The 23191-nt window shown below is 35.3% G+C and overlaps 5 protein-coding genes across 8 annotated transcripts; 2 read left to right on the top strand and 3 right to left on the bottom strand.

The window, feature by feature from the left end:
* LOC105165720 lies at positions 1176-9860 on the bottom strand. 3 transcript variants are annotated; one of them, XM_011084824.2, is made up of 10 exons: positions 9751-9860; positions 8380-8576; positions 7435-7752; positions 7091-7313; positions 6543-6689; positions 6295-6419; positions 5385-5589; positions 4658-4908; positions 3840-4009; positions 1176-1478 (listed from the first exon to the last, which is right to left on the bottom strand). In XM_011084824.2, the coding sequence occupies exons 2-9, from the start codon at positions 8484-8486 to the stop codon at positions 3841-3843; spliced, it is 1545 nt and encodes a 514-aa protein (XP_011083126.1). In that variant the 5' UTR covers positions 8487-8576; positions 9751-9860; the 3' UTR covers positions 1176-1478; position 3840. The 3 variants fall into 3 exon arrangements, with proteins under 3 accessions (XP_011083126.1, XP_011083125.1, XP_020550501.1); XM_011084823.2 differs by having other exon boundaries at positions 9595-9792; XM_020694842.1 differs by lacking the exon at positions 1176-1478 and having other exon boundaries at positions 3599-4009; positions 9595-9792.
* Positions 10042-11835, top strand: LOC105165719 (guanine nucleotide-binding protein-like NSN1). Its single transcript, XM_011084822.2, has 4 exons — positions 10042-10246; positions 10341-10519; positions 10618-10826; positions 11019-11835. Exons 3-4 carry the CDS (start codon positions 10635-10637, stop codon positions 11196-11198), a joined length of 372 nt encoding a protein of 123 aa, XP_011083124.1. The 5' UTR covers positions 10042-10246; positions 10341-10519; positions 10618-10634; the 3' UTR covers positions 11199-11835.
* Positions 11627-13838, bottom strand: LOC105165718 (uncharacterized protein At4g13200, chloroplastic). Of its 2 annotated transcripts, XM_011084821.2 has the most exons (4): positions 13419-13838; positions 12318-12472; positions 12052-12221; positions 11627-11898 (listed from the first exon to the last, which is right to left on the bottom strand). In XM_011084821.2, the coding sequence occupies exons 1-3, from the start codon at positions 13582-13584 to the stop codon at positions 12096-12098; spliced, it is 447 nt and encodes a 148-aa protein (XP_011083123.1). In that variant the 5' UTR covers positions 13585-13838; the 3' UTR covers positions 11627-11898; positions 12052-12095. The 2 variants fall into 2 exon arrangements, with proteins under 2 accessions (XP_011083123.1, XP_011083122.1); XM_011084820.2 differs by lacking the exon at positions 12052-12221 and having other exon boundaries at positions 13419-13834.
* Positions 18283-20909, top strand: LOC105165717 (vesicle-associated membrane protein 721). The gene is made up of 5 exons (XM_011084819.2): positions 18283-18611; positions 19520-19661; positions 19765-19885; positions 20016-20078; positions 20549-20909. The coding sequence occupies exons 1-5, from the start codon at positions 18422-18424 to the stop codon at positions 20693-20695; spliced, it is 663 nt and encodes a 220-aa protein (XP_011083121.1). The 5' UTR covers positions 18283-18421; the 3' UTR covers positions 20696-20909.
* LOC105165716 (protein SULFUR DEFICIENCY-INDUCED 1) lies at positions 21449-23103 on the bottom strand. The gene is made up of 4 exons (XM_011084817.2): positions 22876-23103; positions 22505-22717; positions 22207-22362; positions 21449-22101 (listed from the first exon to the last, which is right to left on the bottom strand). Exons 1-4 carry the CDS (start codon positions 23032-23034, stop codon positions 21691-21693), a joined length of 939 nt encoding a protein of 312 aa, XP_011083119.2. The 5' UTR covers positions 23035-23103; the 3' UTR covers positions 21449-21690.

Here is a 23191-nt window from a genome sequence, read left to right as displayed (position 1 = left end):
TATCTCTAATCAGCAATCTATTCACACAAACTACTGTCTTTTATGTAATTACAAACCACATATGGCAGCTAGAACAACAATAGTTTGTGTAACAATATTAACATTATGCAAAATATATAAAAAAAATTTAGAAAATGAATTTTTTTTATGTAATTAATGTTGATATTTTTTGTAGATATATATTTGTAATTTTTCAAAAAGCACAAGTGATTTATATAAGTAGACGATAAGTTAAGAAACATGTATGTAGTTATCCCAAAAATTATATCAATTTATTTAGCAAGTAATGACTAAAATGCTTCTTACTTCTCTCCAATTAATTGAACAACCATTTGTCAACCAATGGCCGAGAAGAATAAGAAACGCCAAATACTCGCAAAATTTTAAAAGAAAACAGATGAGATCAACAAAACCAATTCTCTAATTACACGAAATCTCGGATTGAATGTGGCGGCATCCTAATCTCACGTGGTCATTCAACATGGCTGTTTACATTTCGACGATATGTGTCCAGAGTCAATGAAGCTGATCTCACTAGAAAATCATGAAGCACGATGTGATTGCCTTTTAATCACCAAAAGGTTAGGAATGATTTTCAACTTTTTCAGGACAAGCCAGCATTAATAAATGTTTGCTATGCATCTACGATTTTGATATCCTGATCAAGCCCATTTTCTTAGGTAAGTAATTCTAAAATAGCAGCAAAATCAGATTAGATATTCACACTATTCCGTCCCAAAATTTCAACAAATTGAGGTAAGCAGTAAGCAATTATCACAATATTATTGATTAGCATTACTGTCCTTTTCCACGTTGTCTCCGAAATTATCTGGATTATTATAAAACTAGAAGAAAACAAAATCTAAATGTTTTGGTCTAATGCTTAAAGCCGAATGCTAGAACGTCCACTATCCTTATAATCGGCCTATTATAACAATGAAATTTTTATTTAGACCAAATTTTATTAAGTCCAAGTTAATCACATAATCATTACAAATTTAATATATAATTTAAACAGAGTAACCAATCACAGGTAAAAATAACATTGTGGTGTGATTAGTTAAATTCAGTTGAACCTAATTCGAATAAGATTTTTCTAGTTATATTAAAATAGAATAGTAATATAATCAAATATTATCCTATAATTCAACTTCACAAAGTAGGAAACTAAGTGGTGATATGAAACGAGCCAATTTATGATATAATGGTGGACCAAATCACCAAACGGAGACTAATAACTCGAAAAAGATGATGAGACATGAAGCCACAAACATCATAGGAAGAATCCACAAAAGCAAGAAAATCTTGGTTCTTTTTTCTTTCTTGCCTTCATGTAGCAATTTCAGCCATTGTTCTCTTATTATCAACTTCCAATCACTCCGTACAAGACATAGATGTTACTCGCAATCTTATAACAGAAGTCATGATGAAAATTTCCTAACTGGACCCAATGTGCATACTGTGTCTTTTCTCCACAGCTGTGTGCCAAAACACAAATTGCACGTCAAAAACCATTACAAACAATTATTAAAACCCCACTGTACATCTTTGAAGTTACTTCGCATATTTCGGGCACTTTTGGACAATTTATATAATACTATGCTAATATATGAGCATATAAATAAAGTCATATAACAAATTAATCGAACTCAATCTTTATGCAGTAGAACAAGACTATATATCTATAAACAAGAGTAGCTACTAATAACATGGCAATGGCATTCAAAACCAACAAGAACAGTTACTTGTCCAAATGTTGTCAGTGCTACTTTTGCTAAAGCAATAAAGCAGCTGGCAATGAAAAATAAAAATGGGGAGGGCCCAAGATACAGTAACCTTTTCTTTCCAATTAAAATGTGGTGAGATTAGCTCTGGTAGATTCACCATGGTCTCAATTCCCACTAAAGAAAAAAAATAAAACACACCTATTATATATAAAGTTTATTAATAATTATAATATATATCAACACTAATTTTTATATAAAATATATAATATTTTTAATAATGTATACTTTTTTTATTTAAAACTAAAAAGGAAAAATCTCCCCCCCCCCTCGGCCCCACGCACCCCCCCCCCCCCCCCCCCCCCCCCCTTTTTTCCTTTTTAGGTAAAACAGTAATAATTATGCAATCATAGGCATAGTATGAATATAACGAGCTAATTAAAGGATGTAATTACAGTTCCAAAAATGTAAAGACAAACTGTGGTGACAGTGACTATTAATCTACCCTGTAATCATGCCATTTTACCCCCAATCTTTCGTTTCATAACGTTCCATCACTTTTCTATCAACTATTTTGCTCCTTAATGGGACAAATTAAGCCAGTTAATGCATAGTCTAATCATGTTCATTTGGTCCAAAAGTGCTTTTTCTCTTCACTCCAGAAGATAAAATCATTGAATCAGTGATATTCGTCAGTGTCTACTCTTAATAATTACTATTACACAATATTCCTAATTCCAGTGTTTGATTAGAAAGTAATATTTATTTGAAATTACATTTGATTTGAATTTCTTTTCTTTCTTTCAGTTTTCTTTCTTTCAGTCTCTCTCTATTCTTGCTTTCTCTTTTCCTCTGTAGCTTACCCCAGTAAAACAGGCATGAATACCAAAAGACTGAGACCTCACTTTATAGAAAATGGGAACAGGAAGAATTGATTAATTGTAAATTAAGAAGTTTCTTTAGAAAAGATGTTCACGTTGTGTAAAGATGGTAGGGCATAAGGATTATCTCTTCTGTTGTGATCTTTTAGAAAGAATTACCCCTATTAGCTATTGCCTGTCATTTTCCTATGTTTCCCACCATTGCTTCTCACAGCAAATAATTCAACCCTGAAAAACCCAGAATTCTCCCTTCGGATACTTGCTGATGAGACCTCCATATTTTACATGGGGAGAAAACAAGAAATCATAAAATAATAATACCATAAAGTGAATGAAACTTTGATCACGTAAAGCAATAATCATATCATCGTTGTGGTGTGAATATTTTATGCATGAGCAATAGCCTTTTCAAATCAGTACCATGATCCTCATTATGCTGCACAATATCTTAACATCTTGATTATAACTTTTCAGTCAAAGGAATGTTGCTTTCTCTCGCATGGCCGTGATTAACTTATTGAATCACTTCTAGGCTCAACAGATTGCTCAGGTTTTCTCACACAATCAATTCTCCTCTCTATTCTTGTTTCTTTAGGGAGGGATGTTATTTGAGGATCTACTGATGGTCAGATTCTCTACTTTTACCATTAAGACGTAATAAGATTGATCATTCACTATAATATCAACCGTCAAAAAACTTTTGCCTAGGAAGCTGCCAATCTTATTTATATGTCTACGCACCTCCACTTGATCTGCACAAGTTCACAAAACCCGTCTGTATATGGTCAGGCCCTAATTTAGGATCATGGTCATAGAACTCATTGTGATAAACTAAACTCTATTCTTCAGTTTGTGTGAATAAGACAAATTATGTTTTTCAACATCAATGCTCCTATAAGGGCTATGGGAAAAAGGTGGCTCTCTCATGGGAAATGTGAAATACACACAAGATGGAACTAAATGATGACAATAATGTTTAACACAAAAAACAGGTTCGTCGCAGAATATTCTAGCTGCTCAATCATTCAAAAAAGGTATCTGTTGAAAAACAGTTACACAGCGGAGAATCTAAACCAATTATGCCAAGCTTAGAAAATACACAACGCATAAACACAAGGACCATCAAATGCTCAGGTGAATACTTCCACACTAGGCAGTTTTCATCATATCATTTGCGAAATAATGACAAAAATATGGACAGAAACTCAGTGGACAAGCAGGGTACTATTTATACCTTACTTCAGCCGTAAGGAGTTCCTAATCCCAGAGTAGATTAGCCCCAAGGACCTTCCTATCAAACAGACCAGGAAGAACGAGATGGCATCACTGACTTTAGCAACAACTGTTCTTACAAATGGCATGGTGATATCAGCCAGTTCAAGGAAGAGACTGTAGTAGTACCTCCTGCAACAGAAAAGATGGTGTTGAAACTTCAAGTTGGATTTAAGAATTTGGTTTGTTACGGCTGCATTACTTGGAGCTGAAGAAGTGAAAACTGGAGACGTTATTCAACAGGTTAAAAACAAATGATAGATTAAGTTAGCCATTTAACAGAATGGCCAAAGATTCAATAAGAAAACCAAACCAAAAGTCTCATCATCACAAAACACATAGCAAGATTGACTCAACAATTCTATTTCTTCTTCTCAGCATTTCATACTAAGTGCTCTCTTAATATCTAATGAACACAGAATTTCGATGACCTATGCTCTACCACAAGCATGTAAATAAAAGGGGGTGGAAAGTAACGCAGAAGTTCAGTAGTTTGATAAAATCTAGAAGGAGAAACAGCATTATCTTGTGTTTATGATGCCAAAAGTTAAGTTTACTAGGAAACTTTTCATGAAATCAAATTTGATTTCCCATGTTAGTCTAGTAAACAATTTATTATAGCTTCAAAACATTTGAAAGGATAACCAGATAGATCCATACAATCAAGTAAATGAATGTTACGAGATGATGTGAATCTATAGATTCAATATCATACAACATGAACTGCGGTAACTTTTTTCTTTGGGTGGGGGGGTGGGGGCTCAAACAAGTAGAACATACCACCCAGTCAAGGCCCTTAATTCCTTGGTCCTTTTAACAGGTACCGAGACGTAGTTGATCTCAACAAAACGCAATGATAATGTGGGTCCCGATCTCCTGAAACCAAGTTTCTTCCACCAATCAAAATTGTCAGCCTCACTGCCACTGGACTCCTGGAGGAGTTTTCTCCTAAGTGTGCAAAGGTCAAATTGATCTTCGTACATCGATACCACTGCTGCCATGTTCTGATGCAACCACTGGTGCAGTGCTACCTGTTAACCAGAGATCCTCATTTTCATTGTATCTTAAAAAGCTAAATATACAAAACCAGAAGTGCAGCAGTAGTGGCCTAATTTGCTATCCATTAGATTATATCCCATTGTAATGCTCTACGACCATCAATCTCATCCCAAAGATATGCTAATTAATAGATCTAATCTTGCTGGTCCACTATTTTCAGTTTGTATTACTTATGAAGTATAGTCGTCTCCCTAGAGCAAGAGAATTCAAAAACTGCATGGGAATTGCATTAGTAGAGAAAATGCGAACAAGTTTCAATAAGCGCCTTTACAGAGAGAAAGTAAAATTTGTTAAGAGATGCCACCTATGCTGACTGAACACAACTTTTATGCTGCACACAATATACTTTGCTCTATCATGAAGGGGACAACTCTAGAAGAACCATTAGTTGTAAAAAGAATTTTTTTCACATCGAAGTCATTTAAAAAGGGAGGAGTTAAAGCCATACCTCGTTCCGCAATCTCTGAAGTGCTCTGGTGGACAGGGTGCACAAGCTCAAGCCAAGGTTGTTGATATCATTAGACAAGCTACCATCCACAGATATAAGCTCCAAATACATACTTGCAATGCCATCTGCTAATGTGATCAGCAAATCTTCTAATATGGCTACTCCATGCTGAATAAACAAGCTACAATTATAATAACCACCCTTCCTGTCAATACATGCATAGAGGATCTCATCAGAGTATGGTAAAAATGAAGCATTTGGCAGAGTATTTCCAAAATTATCCTCCTTGTTCTACCTATTAGTCATGGTTCTATGCATCACTACATCTATATATAGAATGTGTATGTAAATATATCTCAAATATTCTAAGTATAGTATATTAACAATATATATCTCTCTAGGTAATGCTTATGAACAGGTCCTATTATGCTGCATCAATTGACTATGACATGAATAAGAAAGAAAAGATACTAAGATTCTCATAAACAGGAGTGAAAGAAGAAAGGTAAACTCAATCAATTATGAAAAGACACAATAATAAAGCATATGAAGAAACCGAAGCTTAGGAACCTGAAACTCATGCAGCCATTAAGATCACAGTTCGACATGATTATGAAAAATTCAAAAGCTTTTGTAACAAGTAATTCCTTGCAGCAATCCAGTTTCTGCTTATGTCATCAATATTTCTTTTAACTTTCATTTTGACATATATCCTTTCTTATTCTTATCCATCAACTAACTAATAAAATGCTCATCAGAAAGAGACAAATGAAAACATAAAAGGATCGTGTCCAAAAGATTTCATACAAAAATATAGTAGAAGCATAAACACTCAGTTGACAGTGGAAAACATACAGAAAGAAACCAACTATTAAAACTCCCTGCAGAAAAAAAATTACAGCTTATTTACCTGGAAGAACCAAATTTAAGGGCATATACCAACTCCGCATATAGATTCTCCTTGCCTGACTTTCTGATATTTTGAATTATGCTGTCATATCCATTTAACTTATTTTTCACCAAAGAAAGAAGTTCCTGATAGACAAGACATAAAGCAAAAATGACAGTTCGGATACGATATGTTTCTCTTTCTCTCAAGCAATTTATATAACTCAAGGCAGCAAAGTTGTGTAGTGTTCTTTTAAGTAGGGAACCTGCCTTGTCGGGATTCTCAGAGATGAGGCGAAACTCCTCTTCCAGCCATGCTATGCCTAGAGGCTGGCAGCAGTTTTCAATAATTTCAGCAAAGACAGCCAAGAAATCATTTGTTGACTTTGTGGCAGAGTTTTCTGGGATATTGTCAACCTGAAGGAGAGAATTTTGAACCCTTTAAAGGTAGTGGAAGAAACAAACGTAAATGCATGAAATTATGGGGAAAAGAGGAAATCTTTAAGAAGTCCCCCCAGCCATTTCTACTGTTACGCAGTGCCATCAGCTAGAAGATCAAATAACCTTGATATAACTTTTTCCCACAAGCATACATTATCATTATGGGGGGAGAGTGTTTGCAATGATCATACAGGAGCCTTGTGATTACTGAAATTTTTCCAATCATTGTCTTAAAATCTCCTTATTCCTTATCCTCTGATTTCTGGAAAAAAGAATAAGCTCTAGTCATTTGAATATGCATAGAGATAAAGTTTCCCCTCCTGACAATATTATGAAGGCAATGAAACAAAATGGAAAAAGCAATACAAAATCCCTGCCTCTTTGTTGAGCAACTGAAATGATGCCCACAGCAACCTTATTCTGGGACCATCAGCAACAGCACACAAACTTGAAGGTTGTTTTGCAGGGTCTTGCTTAGATTCACCCACTCTGTCACTAAGATTTATACCATTCCTAAGAGCAGATAAGGAATCCATAAGCTTGCCTTTAACAACATCCCAGGCAAACTGAAAGCAAACCTCATCATCATTTGCCATTGTACTGCAATCGAATAAAAGAATATATCAAAAATTTTAACAGCCATATTAATTTCTATGCATATGCTTGCTTCTACATTTCTATTTCATACCACAATGAGATGTCACCCACTAACCTTCCTTACCTACCCGGGGAGGAAGAGTTCTCAGGGAGCACATTAACAAGGGGTGTGCTTGTTTGAGTATTATATGGGGTCTTCTCAGAAGGAATTACTCCAGCCATATATGTAAGTGTTATACTTGCTAAAAGGAGGACTTGGTTCACGAAAGGAACCCAGTCAGAAGCAACTGCACCATCAGTAGCTAGGGCACCCAAAGAACAGCACTTGATAGGAGTCTCATGTCTTGCACTTCCATACAGGATTTTTAAGTGTGGAGCAACTAGCCTGCAGGCCTTCCATAGCGAGAACCCCTTAACTTTAAAACCTCCAACATAGAAGCTCCTAAAACATATCAACATTAACATGTTATTTCATGGATGCAGATGCAGCACTCATCTACGGTACATTATTAAGATGTGATGCGGCAATTCACAGTTATCAAGCACCTCATATACATGAGCAGGGAATACATAGGGGGTCAAGGTAAAACTGAAGCAAGTACAAGTACACGATAATAACAATGATCAGCATTTATATGAAAATTATGAATCTGATATATGAAGTCAAATCATAGAAGGTTGCCTTGTAACCAATGCAGTTGTCAATTTTGGCTGAAGGATTGGCAAAGACTGTAAGGAACAACAAGACTAAGATATGCATCTTTCCTTTCATTTTCTAAATCAATCAGCAATATGCAAAACAGCGAAACACAATGCACAACAATAAGAAAAATGATGTGTAACTGTTCAATCACACATGTGAATGTATCAGTTATACGATTGCTGAGATTATTATAAATTTCTGCCTTACAAGAATAAATAAAGTTGTAACTATAATCCGGCCCCCATAATTTTACAAAGAATATTGAATTGTAATTATTTTAAGAAGAATGTGGTAAACCAGTACATCAACCTTCAAGTTCTTATGCATATCATAAGGACATTGAAGTAACAGATAAAATGGAGAGACCTTCTGGCTGGTAGATGCAAAGTTTTGGCTTGAAAGAATTGCTCTTCTTGAACATTTCTCTGAACTTGCAGCTTGACATTGGATGGAATGGCAACATATCCTGCCATTGGCGAGGTCTCTTTCTACTGATCAGCACATTCTATGGCCCGAACACATTCTGGAAAATGCTCGATTTGCCACAGCTTTCAAATTAGCACCTACAAAATCATTAATCAACATATTGAACTAGAAAAAGCTTTTATTTATGCAAACAATGTCACTTATGCACTACAGACCACATCAGATATTCCACTCAATAAATGAACATACACTGCAAAACTGTCTAATTTTAATCTGGAACACTAATAATTCCTGAGAGCACAGTATCCCTGTTTCACCCTTTGATTGTGTTAAATAGCATCATAAGTCGATCTGCTGCTTACAGATAGGTGGGTGCCCAATCATTTCTCTAGAGGAAGCCAAAAACGAAATGGTAATTTCAATCAGCCGAATGGAATAAAAACAGCACAATGGCACATCACTCACGAAAAACAAAGTCAGTTTAAGGTACTCCAACATTTGCCTAAGTGTCCTACATCATTCCACAATATGAAGAGTTAACAAATATTCACGAAACACATCCCATCAGTAATAACATAATCACATAACTCTACCAACTTTGTAAAGTTTAGTGCATAACAGAATAGAAATTCCACCAATCACAGACACATGAAGAATGCATGTGTATTCAATTTAATCATATTGCAATACGCATACCCAATGTGGAACAGCAACACACAAAATTATTGCCGATACCGCTACTTTGAACTATAATTTAATGAGTAGCATTCCACTTTCGAAATCTGTGATTTACAACTGACCAATCCAAAATGCCCGGACGCTCCCAAATCCCTGGGTTGCAAACCGATTTTGCGATCCGCACTACAAATTTTACTGCAATTGACTCAACAAACGAACTAAACCCCCAATATTTAGCAGCAACAACACTACACAAGCAGCACGGACTCCTCGCTAATGCTCGAAGAAAAATATAATCACATTACACGAGTCACTCAGCTCTACACTTAACATCAAATCACAGTGCGATGCACAACAAATCTAGGAAGCGAGTAATTTCAGAAACAAGATACACAACTCCATGCACCTGGATTCGCCAATATTACCGGTATAGAAAACAATCACAACAACGCACACCGAAAGTCAACAACAGCTTACCAAGCCAAACTTGAATCGTTAACGGTAAAATAAACCCTAGATGTCGAGTAACGGACAGAAGAATTGAACACAAACTGAGGGCTTAGACATAAAAATCATTTGAGATGAGTACGGGCGCGAAGCGGTGGAGGAGAAGAGGATTGGATGTGTGCGAACCTGGTTTTTCACGTGGTCCTTTTGTGTCGCTGAAAATGGAAGAATTTGGCGGACGAATGAATAAAAGAGGAGCCAATCACGATGTTACACAAGTCAAAGCTTCATGGGCCAGACTGATAAATTAAGAGCGAGTTAATGGGCTGGGAACTCCACCGGGTTGGGCTTAGATATCTTGTTTGGCCCAAATAGTCTGCTTGAATATTCAAGTATTTAAACTTATCAACTTAATTCCTGTCAACAACGGGGGTGGTGGCGCAGTTGGCTAGCGCGTAGGTCTCATAGCTTCTGAGTGATCCTGAGGTCGAGAGTTCGAGCCTCTCTCACCCCAACAAATTCAATTCTTTTTCTCCAACAGTGGACCCACCCGACCGGAATCCATATCCTCGATCCTACCCACTCGCCCTTTTGCCTCTCCGTTTTTTCGTCTGTTATGATGCATCTATTGCTCTTCGAAATTGCAAGAGAATTGAAAAATTGGGTGATCCAGTTGGTCCTGGTAAGTGCCACTAGATCTCTGTCTTTGCTACTTATTTACTACTGTATCTTCATAGTTGTGTGCTTACAATTTGTCTGGTTTCTTGACGATACAGTTAAGAACATTCTCAAGCTTTGTCCAGAGAGAATATTGGTAACACTATACAGGGTCCCAAGCTTTGATTCTGTTGATGACTTCCTTCAGAAAGTTGCTACTGTCAGGGGAAAGCTCAAAAGGGTGGGATTGTAGATGTTGATGCTGCTGCGAGGATTGTGTTGCATGACTGGAATGAAGGTATCACTTATCTTTCCATCTTTCAGTTGACCACTTAAATTTTCGAGTCTGTTTAGCTTGGGTGTTGTTGGAGTTCACTTCTTGTTTTTACCCTGCAGGTAAAATTCCACATACCATGCCTCCCAATAGGAATGCAGAGGAGCCTTCCGAGGCAAAGATTGTCACCGAACTGGGGAAGGAGTTCAATGTGGATGAAGTCTATGGTGGTGAATCTTCATTTATAGGCAGTTTGAAGTCTGTCAATGACTTCAATCCTGTAGAAGTTCCTTCGAATTGTCCTTCAAATTTTGACATGATGGCGCTTGAGGTTTGTGAACTCTCCACGTTTCATCTTTAATTCTCATACTAGATCTCTGAAATCAACATGATTTTATTGTAATGTGATTTTATTGTTCGACAAGTGGGATGCCTGTGGTATTAGCTTGATATGAATTTAAATTGGATTTATCTAGGATTCTCTTGGTTCGCACCTTAGATTTATTGTAATCCATGCATGCAGGATGATGCAGCGCCTCAAGCTCCCACTCAAGGTGACGACCAGTCCATGGAATCTCAAGAAGAAAATACAGTGGCAAAGGACAAATCTGCCAGTAGAGGAAGGCATGCTAAACGCCAAATTGAGGAAAGCAGAGAAGAGAAGGCGGAAGAAGGAAAACCAATCATCTGCAATGGACCATGATGCCAATGAGGATTATGACTTTAAGGTTGATTACATCAAGGTGTCTGCCATGGATACTGGCGATCAGGATGGCATGGCTGATAAGAGGAACAAAAACAGATTCGAGCTGCCTTCTGGAGTAGAGTTGGACAATGAATAATCAATTCTTTTCCCTAAAAGAAAACGAGAAATATAGTGAACCGTGATTTTGTGGGATTTTATTTTTTCTTTGGTAGTGACACGAAATTCATATATTGCATAACTTATACCTCCCCGTCTTACAGCAAAGCAAGTACACTATGAGGCCATAAAATTAAATTTATCAACACTCAGTTATATTGCAAGTATTATTACATTCTATATGTAAATAGTCACTCTTCTGAAACTTTAAATCAATCCAACAAGTATATGAATTTGAGTTTGATCAAATCCAATTTTTGAAGAATTTACTGTTTTGGGATACATAGAGAACATACTGCCACAAGGATACAACTAATGATCAATTCTTATTTAGTAGCCCCAAAAAAGGATCATCATTGGTGGGCTTCTGTGTCGATGATGCAGCGGAGATAACAGAATCAGAGACGGTGGATGTAGTTTCTAAAACACTGTTAACAGTTGATACTCCAAGCGCAGTAGACTTGGAAACTAGTCCTTGCGCTTCCACAGCGTCCCGTGAGGCTTGCTCTTTGGCTCGTCTAGCTTTTTCCAACACTTCTTCCTGCAGATGCATAACTTCATGTCAGGATGCTTACGATTCTATCATAGAACAATAAGCAAAAGCTCGAGTCAAAATTGTAATAAGGCAACTAGCCAATCAACCAAATCAGGAAAGCAGCAGTGGAATATAGATAGATGACTAACTAATCTTCACCTGTCAAGACAATAAGCAGGAACCAAAATGTTCATTTGGAAAGACTACAATGGTGACAGAGACTCTTTCTCCCACAGATGAAAACTATCTGACACTGACCTCGAACAATTGAGGTTTCTCAGGTAAATAAAACATAATCCACTCGTGGAGAATTTTAGTTCCGGATGAAGCTGGTAACATGGTCCAAAATGCTTAGTAAAACATGAAGATAGATCATTTTCTTATTAAATATATCACATTTACCAGTACAACAGGGTTTTACATACCTGGAATTCTAGTATTTGCTTTTGCTGCTCGGCTTGCAGGCTCCCAATTACGCTGAGAATCTCACCCACAGTTGACTCTATTCGCTCCGTAAGTGCTTCTCCCAAAGCCTTCCCCAAGAAAAATGCATCTAAAACAGATCTGCTCTCGTTCTCACCTGCAAAAGATGGTATTTTACTCGCATCATAAATGAAGAAACATGAAGAAATAATTGTGATCAATCAGAATTTCAGTTAGGCAATATAGCCAAGCTACTATTGGGTAGAAACATATAACGTTTTTACGCACAATGACGTTAAAAGGAAAACATTAGACCGAGTCTAATTGTGCTTATAAAGCACATGGTTTCTGAGATAAATTCACTGAAAGAAGAATGCGAAAAGCATCATTCTGCAACTGGCAATCTTATCCCTACACTTATATGGCCAAAACCACTTCCTAACTATACAACTAACTTAATGAATTCAACACCCCTACGATATTCAATTGCTTGATCTCTCAAATTCATTTGCAAAGCAAGTCTACAAAACGCATACACCTGCAAAGCAAAATCATTCTACACAATGAAATTTCACATTCCGACACACGTAAAACGATCTCCTGTTGTTGCTTTCTACCACTAAGAGACTTAACTCTACGAATTCAAAACACAAAGGGTCATTAGCTTCAACTTTAACACACCCGAAAAGCTTCACAAAATCATATTTAGGCCACTGCATTTTATATAGAAGTTGATATCGACTTACACACTCGAAGACCTTGTCCACCGTGATTCGTTTAACAGAGGATTCAATCACAAATTCAACTACAAATCAACAAACATAGCATACTACACAAACTAATTTCCCCACCACAATTTACAGTACCAATGCAACCTTACATTCTCATCAACTGTACAATGTGTCTGCACTTTGCAACGACATCCATAGCTCATTGCGCGTAGGTTTTCTAATCACAACTCCAAGATTTCCACTCAGACAATAACGCAACACGGTGCTAAGTCAACTCAAAAACAATTATTGGGCATAAAACAACAAGAAAAAGAGAACAACCCACTAAATTATATTAAAATGAAAACATTAACCGATGAAGAAGGGCTATACCTGAATCACCAGTACTATTACACCTCAAACTGATACTTGGAGATTTCCGCAACCCAGATGACACAGGCTTGAGGTTTGACGGAAACATACGGTTATCGCGCGATGGGATTCGAGGAATTGAAAATACCGAACAGGATTGTGGGGATGCTGTCAATCTGCTACTCATTTTGCCGTTTTCTTTTCTTTTTTCTGCTTTTCCCACAGTGTTTCTACTGCCTTCTTCTCGTGTAGAAGCAAGAAAGTCGAAAAAATCAAGGATTCAGATAACAGATAATGACGGATTAACTGCAAGTATTAGTTTTATTTGGGGACCCTGTCTGGCGACTCGTTTGCTTGTCGGCATATTTCGACTCGCCTCGAGATCGGAGAGCTGCCGGGAGAAATATTAGTAGGTGAGTCATGTACTTAGGTCGGAGATTTGACTCGTGAAACATGTGTAGAATATTTATTAGGATAATTGTAATTTTGGTTCTCAAATAAAGTTATTTATATAATTGTAATTTTTAAATAATTTGAAATTATAACTTCAGTCCTCGAATTATGATTCATTTGGTATTTTTAGTCCTTTCGTCAATAAAATCATTAAAGTTTACGAAAGTTTTATTTGAAGTAGAAAAAATAGTCATTTTTCTTTCTTTCTGTGGTATTTTTAAATTTTTGTCCAATGCACTCATTTTTCTTTAAGTTTCAAGAGAGAAAAAACTAAAAAATAAATTTAAGCATCAAATTTTCTGTATAATCATAACTATAATTTTCTTTCTGATTTTTTCTAATATTTGGATAAAATATATATAAAATAAATATGATAAAGCCAATATTTTAAGTTAAACATATATTGTTCATGTTGCATTATACACAAAATAAATTATTTACAATACGTCGTTGAGATTATATAGAAAATCAATTGCTTAAATTTATTTTTTTATTTTTTTCTCTCTTTAAATTTGAAGAAAATTGGTGTATTGAACCAATACTTAAAAAATACCACAAAATAGAAGAAAAATGACTATTTTTCCCTCTTTAAATAAAACTTACTTTAAATTTTCTAACAGCTTTATTAATGGAAGGATTAAAAATGTCAAAAAATAATAATAATAATAATAATAATTTGATGACCAAAACCACATAAAGAGTTTATTTGAAGATGAAAACTGATATAAGCGGTTAGAATTTGAGGTTATATATGATCATATTTGGAGCTTCACGCATATCTATATATGATAAGTCCGTGTTGTGGAGGATGTGAACTTACTCTGTACAGTTGCCTGAATTTTGTCATCATTTTCAAGATCCAGATTTGATGGGTAAAACCCATTTTTTATGAAAAATGACTAAAATACCCTTGACGAAGGGTTATTGCGCAGTTTCAGATCCGCGCACTCTTGAGAAGCGGGTCGGATAACCCATAACCCAGATCCAAACCGTGCATGAAGACCTCGGAACGAGAGGCGTCCGATTGAGGATGGTTGCCAATATGATGCTGACATGTGGCCCATAAAACAGTATTTACATGGGCCCTATAAATACCCCAAGATGTTATATTTTGAGGTAACTGAATCATCGTTTTTTCTACCTATCTTCTATTAATCGCACATTTTTACCTTAATCATCACTAACTTGAGCGTCGGAGGGTCGTTGTAGGGGACACACCCGACGAGCATCACGTTCTTGTTTCATTCTCAAGAACACTTTACTCGATTTTGGTGGAGTTAACATTTAGTCGAAGGGTCAACTCTTGAGGCCGCGAAATTCGAGCAAAATCAACATTCATGCAAAAACACAAACATATTCATTTATGTCAATTTCGAGTCAGATAAGCTCTTTAAAAATAAAAAGTTAATTAATGTTAAATGGAACTCCCACCATTTTCATGAATCAAATTGAACATGATGCGCAAAGCAACCTTTTGTGATTTGGATAATTGCCCAGTGTTTTTGTATGATATTTTGCATTTTGACTTGTTGGGTTCGTATCAACGATGTATAACTTTTCATGATGTACAGATTTTATAAGTTAAGATAATAAAATCGTTGTTTATTCTTTGCAATTTATGTGATGGTATTTTCATGTTTAATCTATTTATACATTTTGATTCAATGAGTGTCGATTGTTCAATATTCATCTTTTTACAATTATTTGGGTAAATTATAAGGAGGTTTTTTAAAATTTGACATAATTAATTACCGATACCTTCTAATTTAATAGTCATGCAACAACTAGCTCAATCCTTTAGTTTTCATTATATTTTTATTTATTTTTTATAGTGAACTGACAAAAATGTCAATGTGGACTATGAATTTTAATTTTACTTTTTAAAAAATATTTTCTGAAATCTTTTTATAGACTAGGTGAATAGTTTTTTAAATTTTTCCATCCACCTCATATGATGTATAATTTCAAATTTATATCCAAAGATTACATAATTTTATCGAATATTAATGTATTAGTAAATTTTTAAATAACAAAATATATTCGTAATTATGTCAAATCTCAAAATTGTTCGAGTTAATTTACCCTCATCATTATTCATTAGGTTTGGCATTAATACAATTCCAAACATGTAAAATATTTTTATTTTTTATTTAGGTATTTATTGAATAATCAATTTAATTCTTGAAACTATATTTTATTATGGTTTGCAAGTTAACCAAAAAGTTATAGGTACCTAAAAATATTTATAAAAAAGGACTTGGACCTCATCTGAAAATATGAATTACACTTTCTCCTAAAAAAGTTTCAAAATTAAACCTATACCATCTCTAAAAGTTCACTGTTTACACATAACTCCCTTCCTTTAGAGTTTTGACGAATTTTTATCTGACCCTTCGTTTAATATTATCATGTAATAATTTTGTACTTATAAGGTGAAAAATATAATGATGTTAATCTTACTATATATACATGAGAATATTAAATGAGTAACAAAATAAAAAAAATTTACATCATTTCTTCTTCTTTTTTTTTTTTTTTGGAGGCTAACATCAACATTTTTCATCTAAATACTAACGAAAGAGAGTCGGGTGTGGACCATGCAAAAATAAATCATACGGGGGTAGGTAGGAGTGGTGCAGTTTCTTTCTTTTATAGGTTGGAGCTTTTCCTGTTATACAATAGTAAATAAACTGGTTAGCTTTAGGACTGACTAGACAATCTCGTCGGGAGCTTAGAGAAGTCAGTTTAGGTTGCACATGTTAGTAAAAATTTTTAGGGGGTATAAATATAATTTCAAAAACTTTCAGGGGAAAAATATAATTTTGTATTTTGTAGAGGGGGTGTAATTGTAAATAAATTCTCAAAATAAGTTGGGCAGCTTTCATATACTTGTATCTTAGTTGGAGGTTGATTGATAAGTACTTGAAACCCCGCTCCAGTCTCAATCCCATTAAATCATCAAAATAACAAGTCAACTCCCCCTCACCTTCCACATTTATTTCACCTAAAATACTTATAGAGGAAAAAAAATCATCAGCACAAATAAATAATTAAAATATTATTATTTTTATTTTAAATCATATTATATGCATAATACTTTTTTTATGTTAAAATAAATAAATAATATCATATTTATACACGTGACATGTACATATTAAGATGTCTGAATTTTTTGCAATAATATTAATACGTCTAAACTAACATCACATTCGTTCCTAATTTTAATATTCCGTTACAATTCAGTGGCACAGTTTATATTGTGCTTTAAGATAAAAAAAAAAATTATACACGTGGTTTTAAAATAATACTGTAAATTTATAATAAAAGATTTCAGATGATATAGAAACAAGTATAGCAGTAGATTATTTTTATTTATTTTATTTTAAATTTGAGATTATGATAAGACGTGATTTTCAGACATGTAAATACTTGTTAATGTTCTATGCAATGTACATCATATACAAAACTTAGGGAGCGTTTTCATCAGTAAAAATTAAACAATTAACGCTTTATTATTTAGGGTAATTGCACTCCTCTCTCCTTAAATTTAAAAACTCTGTACTTTAAAAAATTACATCTAGTATTCTTGATGTGTGGTTCCGTCTAACAAATAGTCCCCTTAGTTAGTCAAAATTCAATGAATTTATTGATATTAATAAAAAAGTTGAACGAAAATTAATATTTACCATCGATTATTTTACTACTAACTTATTGTAGATCAAATCAACTTTCCGTGAATAAACTGCCCATATAATGTTAAAAGTAAATCTACTCACATGTATTAACTTGTGAAGATGTATCAAGGTAATTAATAATAAGTCAATCGGAGTAAATATAATTTTTTATCCTATATTTTTATTAATATCATAAGATTCAATGAATTTTAATTACCAGAATAATTTATTTGTTAAAAAGAAGCAAATATCAAAAGTACTAAATGTTATGCATGAAATTCCACCCAATCTCCGAGGAGAGAAGGGTTGTAATCTCTATTATTTATAATTTTGTTTTCGAATTATTTAAAATCAGATTTATTTAAAAATCAAAATATTATAAATTTATACGCATAATTTGTATGTCTTATTAATAAAATTATAAATATTCGAAATTTGTAAATAAAAACTTAGGTATACCTTAAAATAAAATTATATATACTAAAAAAAAGGGGTTGGGGGGGAGGGGAGGGTGGTGGTCTGACTCTATCCGTTATTTCCGAAGGGGGAAGAGCGACAAGGGCCGTTTAGCAACTCACACCAAAGCTTCCCCTCTAAGCGTTTCATATTTTATTATTGCACACAGCACACACAAAAGTGAAAACGGGCATCAAAATTGGTAAATTCCACACTTTCTCTCTCTAGAAAATCAAAATTCGTCTCTCTCTTTCTCTCTCTACACTTCTCCATATAAATACGAACTATTTCCCCTCTTTTTGTTTCCTCTTTCACTTTCCCCCTAGTTTCTCTCTCTACGTTCTACAGTTTTTACATACAAATACAGATATATATATAGATATATATCTGCGCCTGGAGGCTTGGCCTAGGGTTTATCGGGGAGAGAAAGAGGAGTGGAAAATGGGGCAGCAATCGTTGATCTACAGCTTCGTGGCGCGTGGGACTGTCATCCTGGCGGAGTACACTGAGTTTACCGGGAACTTCACTGGAATCGCCGCGCAGTGCCTCCAGAAACTTCCCGCCACCAACAACAAGTTCACCTACAACTGCGATGGCCACACCTTCAATTATCTCGTTGAGGATGGATTTAGTAAGCGGCGCCGGTCTTGATCTGCTTGTTTTCTTGTTTGATTCTTTTCAACTATCAGATTGGTTCGTTTTATGTCCCCTTCTTTAAGATGCCAAGGAACTTTTGGTTTCTTGTTTTATAGTTTTGGTTCGTTGTGTTATGAGGTCAGATCTTGGTTGACTTGGTTCTTGTTCTGGATCGCTATTGAAGTTCTAAGATGTAATCTCGTTTTACTTTATGGATCATGTTTTTAATGATTAAATGAGCTAAATCTCAAAGAACTAGTTTAAAAGTAAAAGAGAGTTTTCTGATTGACATTGCTAAGAATTTGATATTCAAAGAATCATTTCAATCTTTTGTTTGAGGGAATGACCCTCATTGACTTCATCTAGTTTGGTTCTGACTTCTTGAATATTGAACATTTTAGTACTGTATATCTAGTTTGTGGATTCTGAATGGTGCATCTTGAGCATATAGCAACTACGGAGATATCCACTCATTAATTTATGTAGGATTCTCACTAACTTCTCTTTCTATTTAGCTTACCATGTTTGGGATCTGTATTTTACTTTGGGGTCGGCATGCAGTGTTACTTACTGATGTTGTGTGCCGCAGCCCCTCTTCCTCCCCCCCCCCCCCCCCCCCCCCCCCCCCCCCTCCCTTCTCTCTCTCTCTCAGGTTCATGTTACCGAACTGCTCTTTATACAGTATTCTTTAGTCAATTTTAGATTGTTCTTTCGTTATGTTTAAGATATGGGCATCAAGTCATCGAAATAGATTCTTGCTTTGGAGTAAGAATATTTACCTCTAACTTTTCTGCGGACATCACAATTAATTCCATGTAGTCAGTAAACTGGTTCTGCGGACTACTTTAAACTTTTCTCACAGCATTCTTCTCTTGGATTAATTATTAATCTTTTGAATGACAGCATACTGTGTTGTGGCTGTTGAATCTGTTGGAAGACAGCTTCCTATTGCATTTCTTGAGCGAATTAAGGATGATTTTACCAAGAAATACGGTGGTGGAAAGGCTGCTACGGCTGTTGCCAATAGCCTCAACAGAGAGTTTGGGTAATATTCTTCTTTAGTTTTAATTCTTCTTTAGTGTCCCCTGATTCAATAATTTTCTTAGTGGATAATAGTAAATTTGTTTGGCACAAATACAACAACTTAGATCCAAATTGAAGGAGCAAATGCAGTATTGTGTGGATCATCCTGAGGAGATCAGTAAGCTTGCGAAAGTGAAAGCTCAAGTTTCAGAAGTTAAAGGCGTGATGATGGAAAACATTGAAAAGGTAAATTATGTTTTAATTAGGTCCATTTCTTATTTTCTCCTGAAAATGTCCTATTTATATATTATAATGTAGGAATTTAGGATTTTGGTAAATGCTGTGTGATTCAGTATCAAGTCTTCTGTCCTTACAGGTTCTTGATCGTGGAGAGAAAATTGAGCTTCTGGTGGATAAAACTGAGAATCTTCGCTCTCAGGTCTGTTATTGGTTTTTATTTTCATCATCTCTAGTGATGAATTATAAAACATGAACTTCTTGATTTGCCTATTGACATGTGATTTACTAAAGCAATGGAATCTGTACGACTGTTCGAATTAAGTAACTGCTGAACTACGGATGCGATGGCTCAGTTATGAAAAGAACATTTTTAGAATCTATAATTTTGACTTGTTACGCTGAACTGTGTGGCCTAGTCGTGATTGGTGAATTTCTATTGGCTGGGTCTCTGATTACTGGCTGGTACCTAATTGCATCACCTGGTCAATTATATTACCTGGAGATCGTTGTTGTTTAATGTCTTTCTTCCTTCAATTGTTTCTTTTAGGATGTCATTGTGCTTGGCACACTACCTTTACTGCGCCGCATGTTCTTTTGGTATTATATTTTTGCTTTCTTTATGCATATGGGAAATTGATCTTTTCATATGCTGTCGCTCATTTGTCACAGGCACAAGATTTTAGGACACAAGGAACCAAGATGAGGAGAAGGATGTGGTTGCAAAACATGAAGATAAAGCTGATTGTTCTTGCCATTATCGTGGCCTTGATCCTGATAATAGTTTTATCAGTCTGTGGTGGATTCAAATGCCATTAGTGTGTGTTGAATAGGTGGTCGTCGATGGATTACTTAAATATTCAGCTTTCTCTCCCCAAAATTTTTTGGTGATACATTTTGCCCTTTGCTGTAATTTGTACTTTTGTCATATAACATGGTGTATAGTTTGTATTTCTGTATCTTCTGAATATATTAGTAGACGAGTCAAATTTGTGGCAATGAAGTTTGAAATCTTGCTGTGTTTGTTGCTCCAGGTAAATTTTAGTGCAGTTGGTGCACGGAAAATAATTAACGGCCATTCTTATAGCATAGTATTAAGTTCTTTATTATGATGCCGTCTACCGAGGTTGCACTAATTTTGTATCTGTTGGAGTATCTGAACTTGTGATAATTATTTCAGACCAAATCAATATTTTGATTTGGGGTAAATTACAATAAGTTCTTCGAATATTTGGTATCTATACTAATTATAAAAGCAAATGTTTATTTCTGTCAAAAAGAAAGTTACATATGTACTTTTACAAAATAAGTCTTTTATTTTTATATAATTCATTCATCTTTTTATTATTACCAAATGAATTACTTAATTTGTATAAGTTTTTATTTTTTATTTTTTATTTCTTTAAGAAAAAGAAAAGGATACAATAAAGTTAAAGTTAAAACTTATTAGGAAAAGTATTTATAATTTTCAAAACAACAAATTAGTATTCATAATTGTACAAAATCTCATAGAAGCTTGACGTAATATACGGTTTTCAGTATCATGGTTACTGTAATGTAAAATCTATGAGCTAAAATCGAACAACCTACAATTTCAGATTTGAAGTCACAAAGATGGTTTTCCATTATACAAACTGAAGATCCGGACTCAACTATACATCAGTACAAACACAGCATAGCTGCTATCTTGATACCGGATCATTATTCAGCATCTCCCTTTGTAAGAATTTTACATCTTCAACCAGTATATCCACTATTCCGTCTGCACAAACTTTAGCCACTAACATGACACAAAACACAATGTAAAAATGAAATCAACAAGCCAACTGATCTCTATACTGGGAAATTTCTTCAAATATCGGTAGCCTTCTTGATCTTGTAGGTGCCCATTTATTCATCACACGTTCGAGGGCTTCCACAAAATCATCTTCAGCGTTCAGGCCCGGGAGACTTGCCAGCCACGGGCCAGTGTGTTGCTGGGATTCCAAGTCAAACCACAACTCCTCTGCCCGGTTTCTTGACCGGAGCTCATCGGAACCTGGAAGCCTATACTGCAACACATCCTGAAGAACCAAATTAGCCTCCTCATATCGGGCTTGTTTGATGAGGCATTGGCACAGGTTGAGGGCCTTGTTGGCATCCGGATCGATCATTTGAGCCTTGCGGTAGACCACTTCGGCTGCGATGAAATTCGACTTCTGCATATAAGCCCAGCCCAAGTTGCCCTGATTGGGATCATGATATAGGTATGTCGGACTGTATTTTTTGTTGCAAATTGATATTACATGAGCAAAGTGCAATGCAAGAAATTATGAAGAGTGATAACTTACCAGTATTCTGGAAGTTTCCTGAGTGATGGAAACCTGAAACTTCTTGCCATGAGAACGAGCAGTTTTTGTGGGCTTTCCATTGAAAGCCTCCCCTAAATATATCATCTTGAGCTTGTGCTTTAGCAGCACTATTTGTTCATCAACTTTTCCACATTTCTGCACACACTCAAAATCACCTAATTCTTTAAATAATCACTCTTGAAACCTTTTTATTGTTAATGTTTTCATTATATGGATACTCTCCTAATTATAAAGAAAGATGATATATATATATATATGTGTGTGTGTGTGTGTATACCTTATACAAGTCGATGAGAACATTATCGAGAGATTCTTGGGCGTGTCTGGAGCAAAGGCCCCGGAAAGACTTAACAGCTTCAATGGCCTCTTCAGTTCTATCCAATTGCTTCATAACCACTGCCATATCCTTGAGCGCACTGTCCACTCTATCTCCACTATTTATAGCTTTCCAGAACCACACTATTGCTGTCTCCGGATCCTTCTCTACTAGCTGATCAAAAAATTCAAATATCTTCTAAGGTAATCATAATCGGTATCCGACAGATCAAAAAATAAGATGGTATATAGGAGTGGGTGAAGTCAACTGATGATGATCATCATAATAACAAAAGATGGAATGAAACAAGCCATGAATTATAGAAACTGAACCTGGGCGTGTTTGGCACGAACATAAGGGCCATCACCAGAAGGAACCTTGTGAATTACATGAAACAGATTATTATTATTATTATTATCCTTTTCTAATTTCTTCCGCTGAGAAGAACAAGAAGTAATAGTAGTACTTGTGTTCTTCACTCCACTTTCCATTTCAGCACTAAGTAGTGAGCTCAGGAGGAGAGAGAGAGAGAGAGAGAGAGAGATTGGGATGACGAAAAACGTTGGTATTCCGGTTTTTATATGTGTATGGGGAAGCAAGGGAGATATGAACATGGACAATGGGTTGTCCACATTCATGTATAGTTAT

This window comes from Sesamum indicum, linkage group LG6 (genome assembly GCF_000512975.1).
Source record: "Sesamum indicum cultivar Zhongzhi No. 13 linkage group LG6, S_indicum_v1.0, whole genome shotgun sequence".
Classification (NCBI taxonomy): Eukaryota; Viridiplantae; Streptophyta; class Magnoliopsida; order Lamiales; family Pedaliaceae; genus Sesamum; species Sesamum indicum.
Note: the sequence above shows the minus strand (reverse complement) of the source record. Positions and strands in the feature narration are given on the sequence as shown.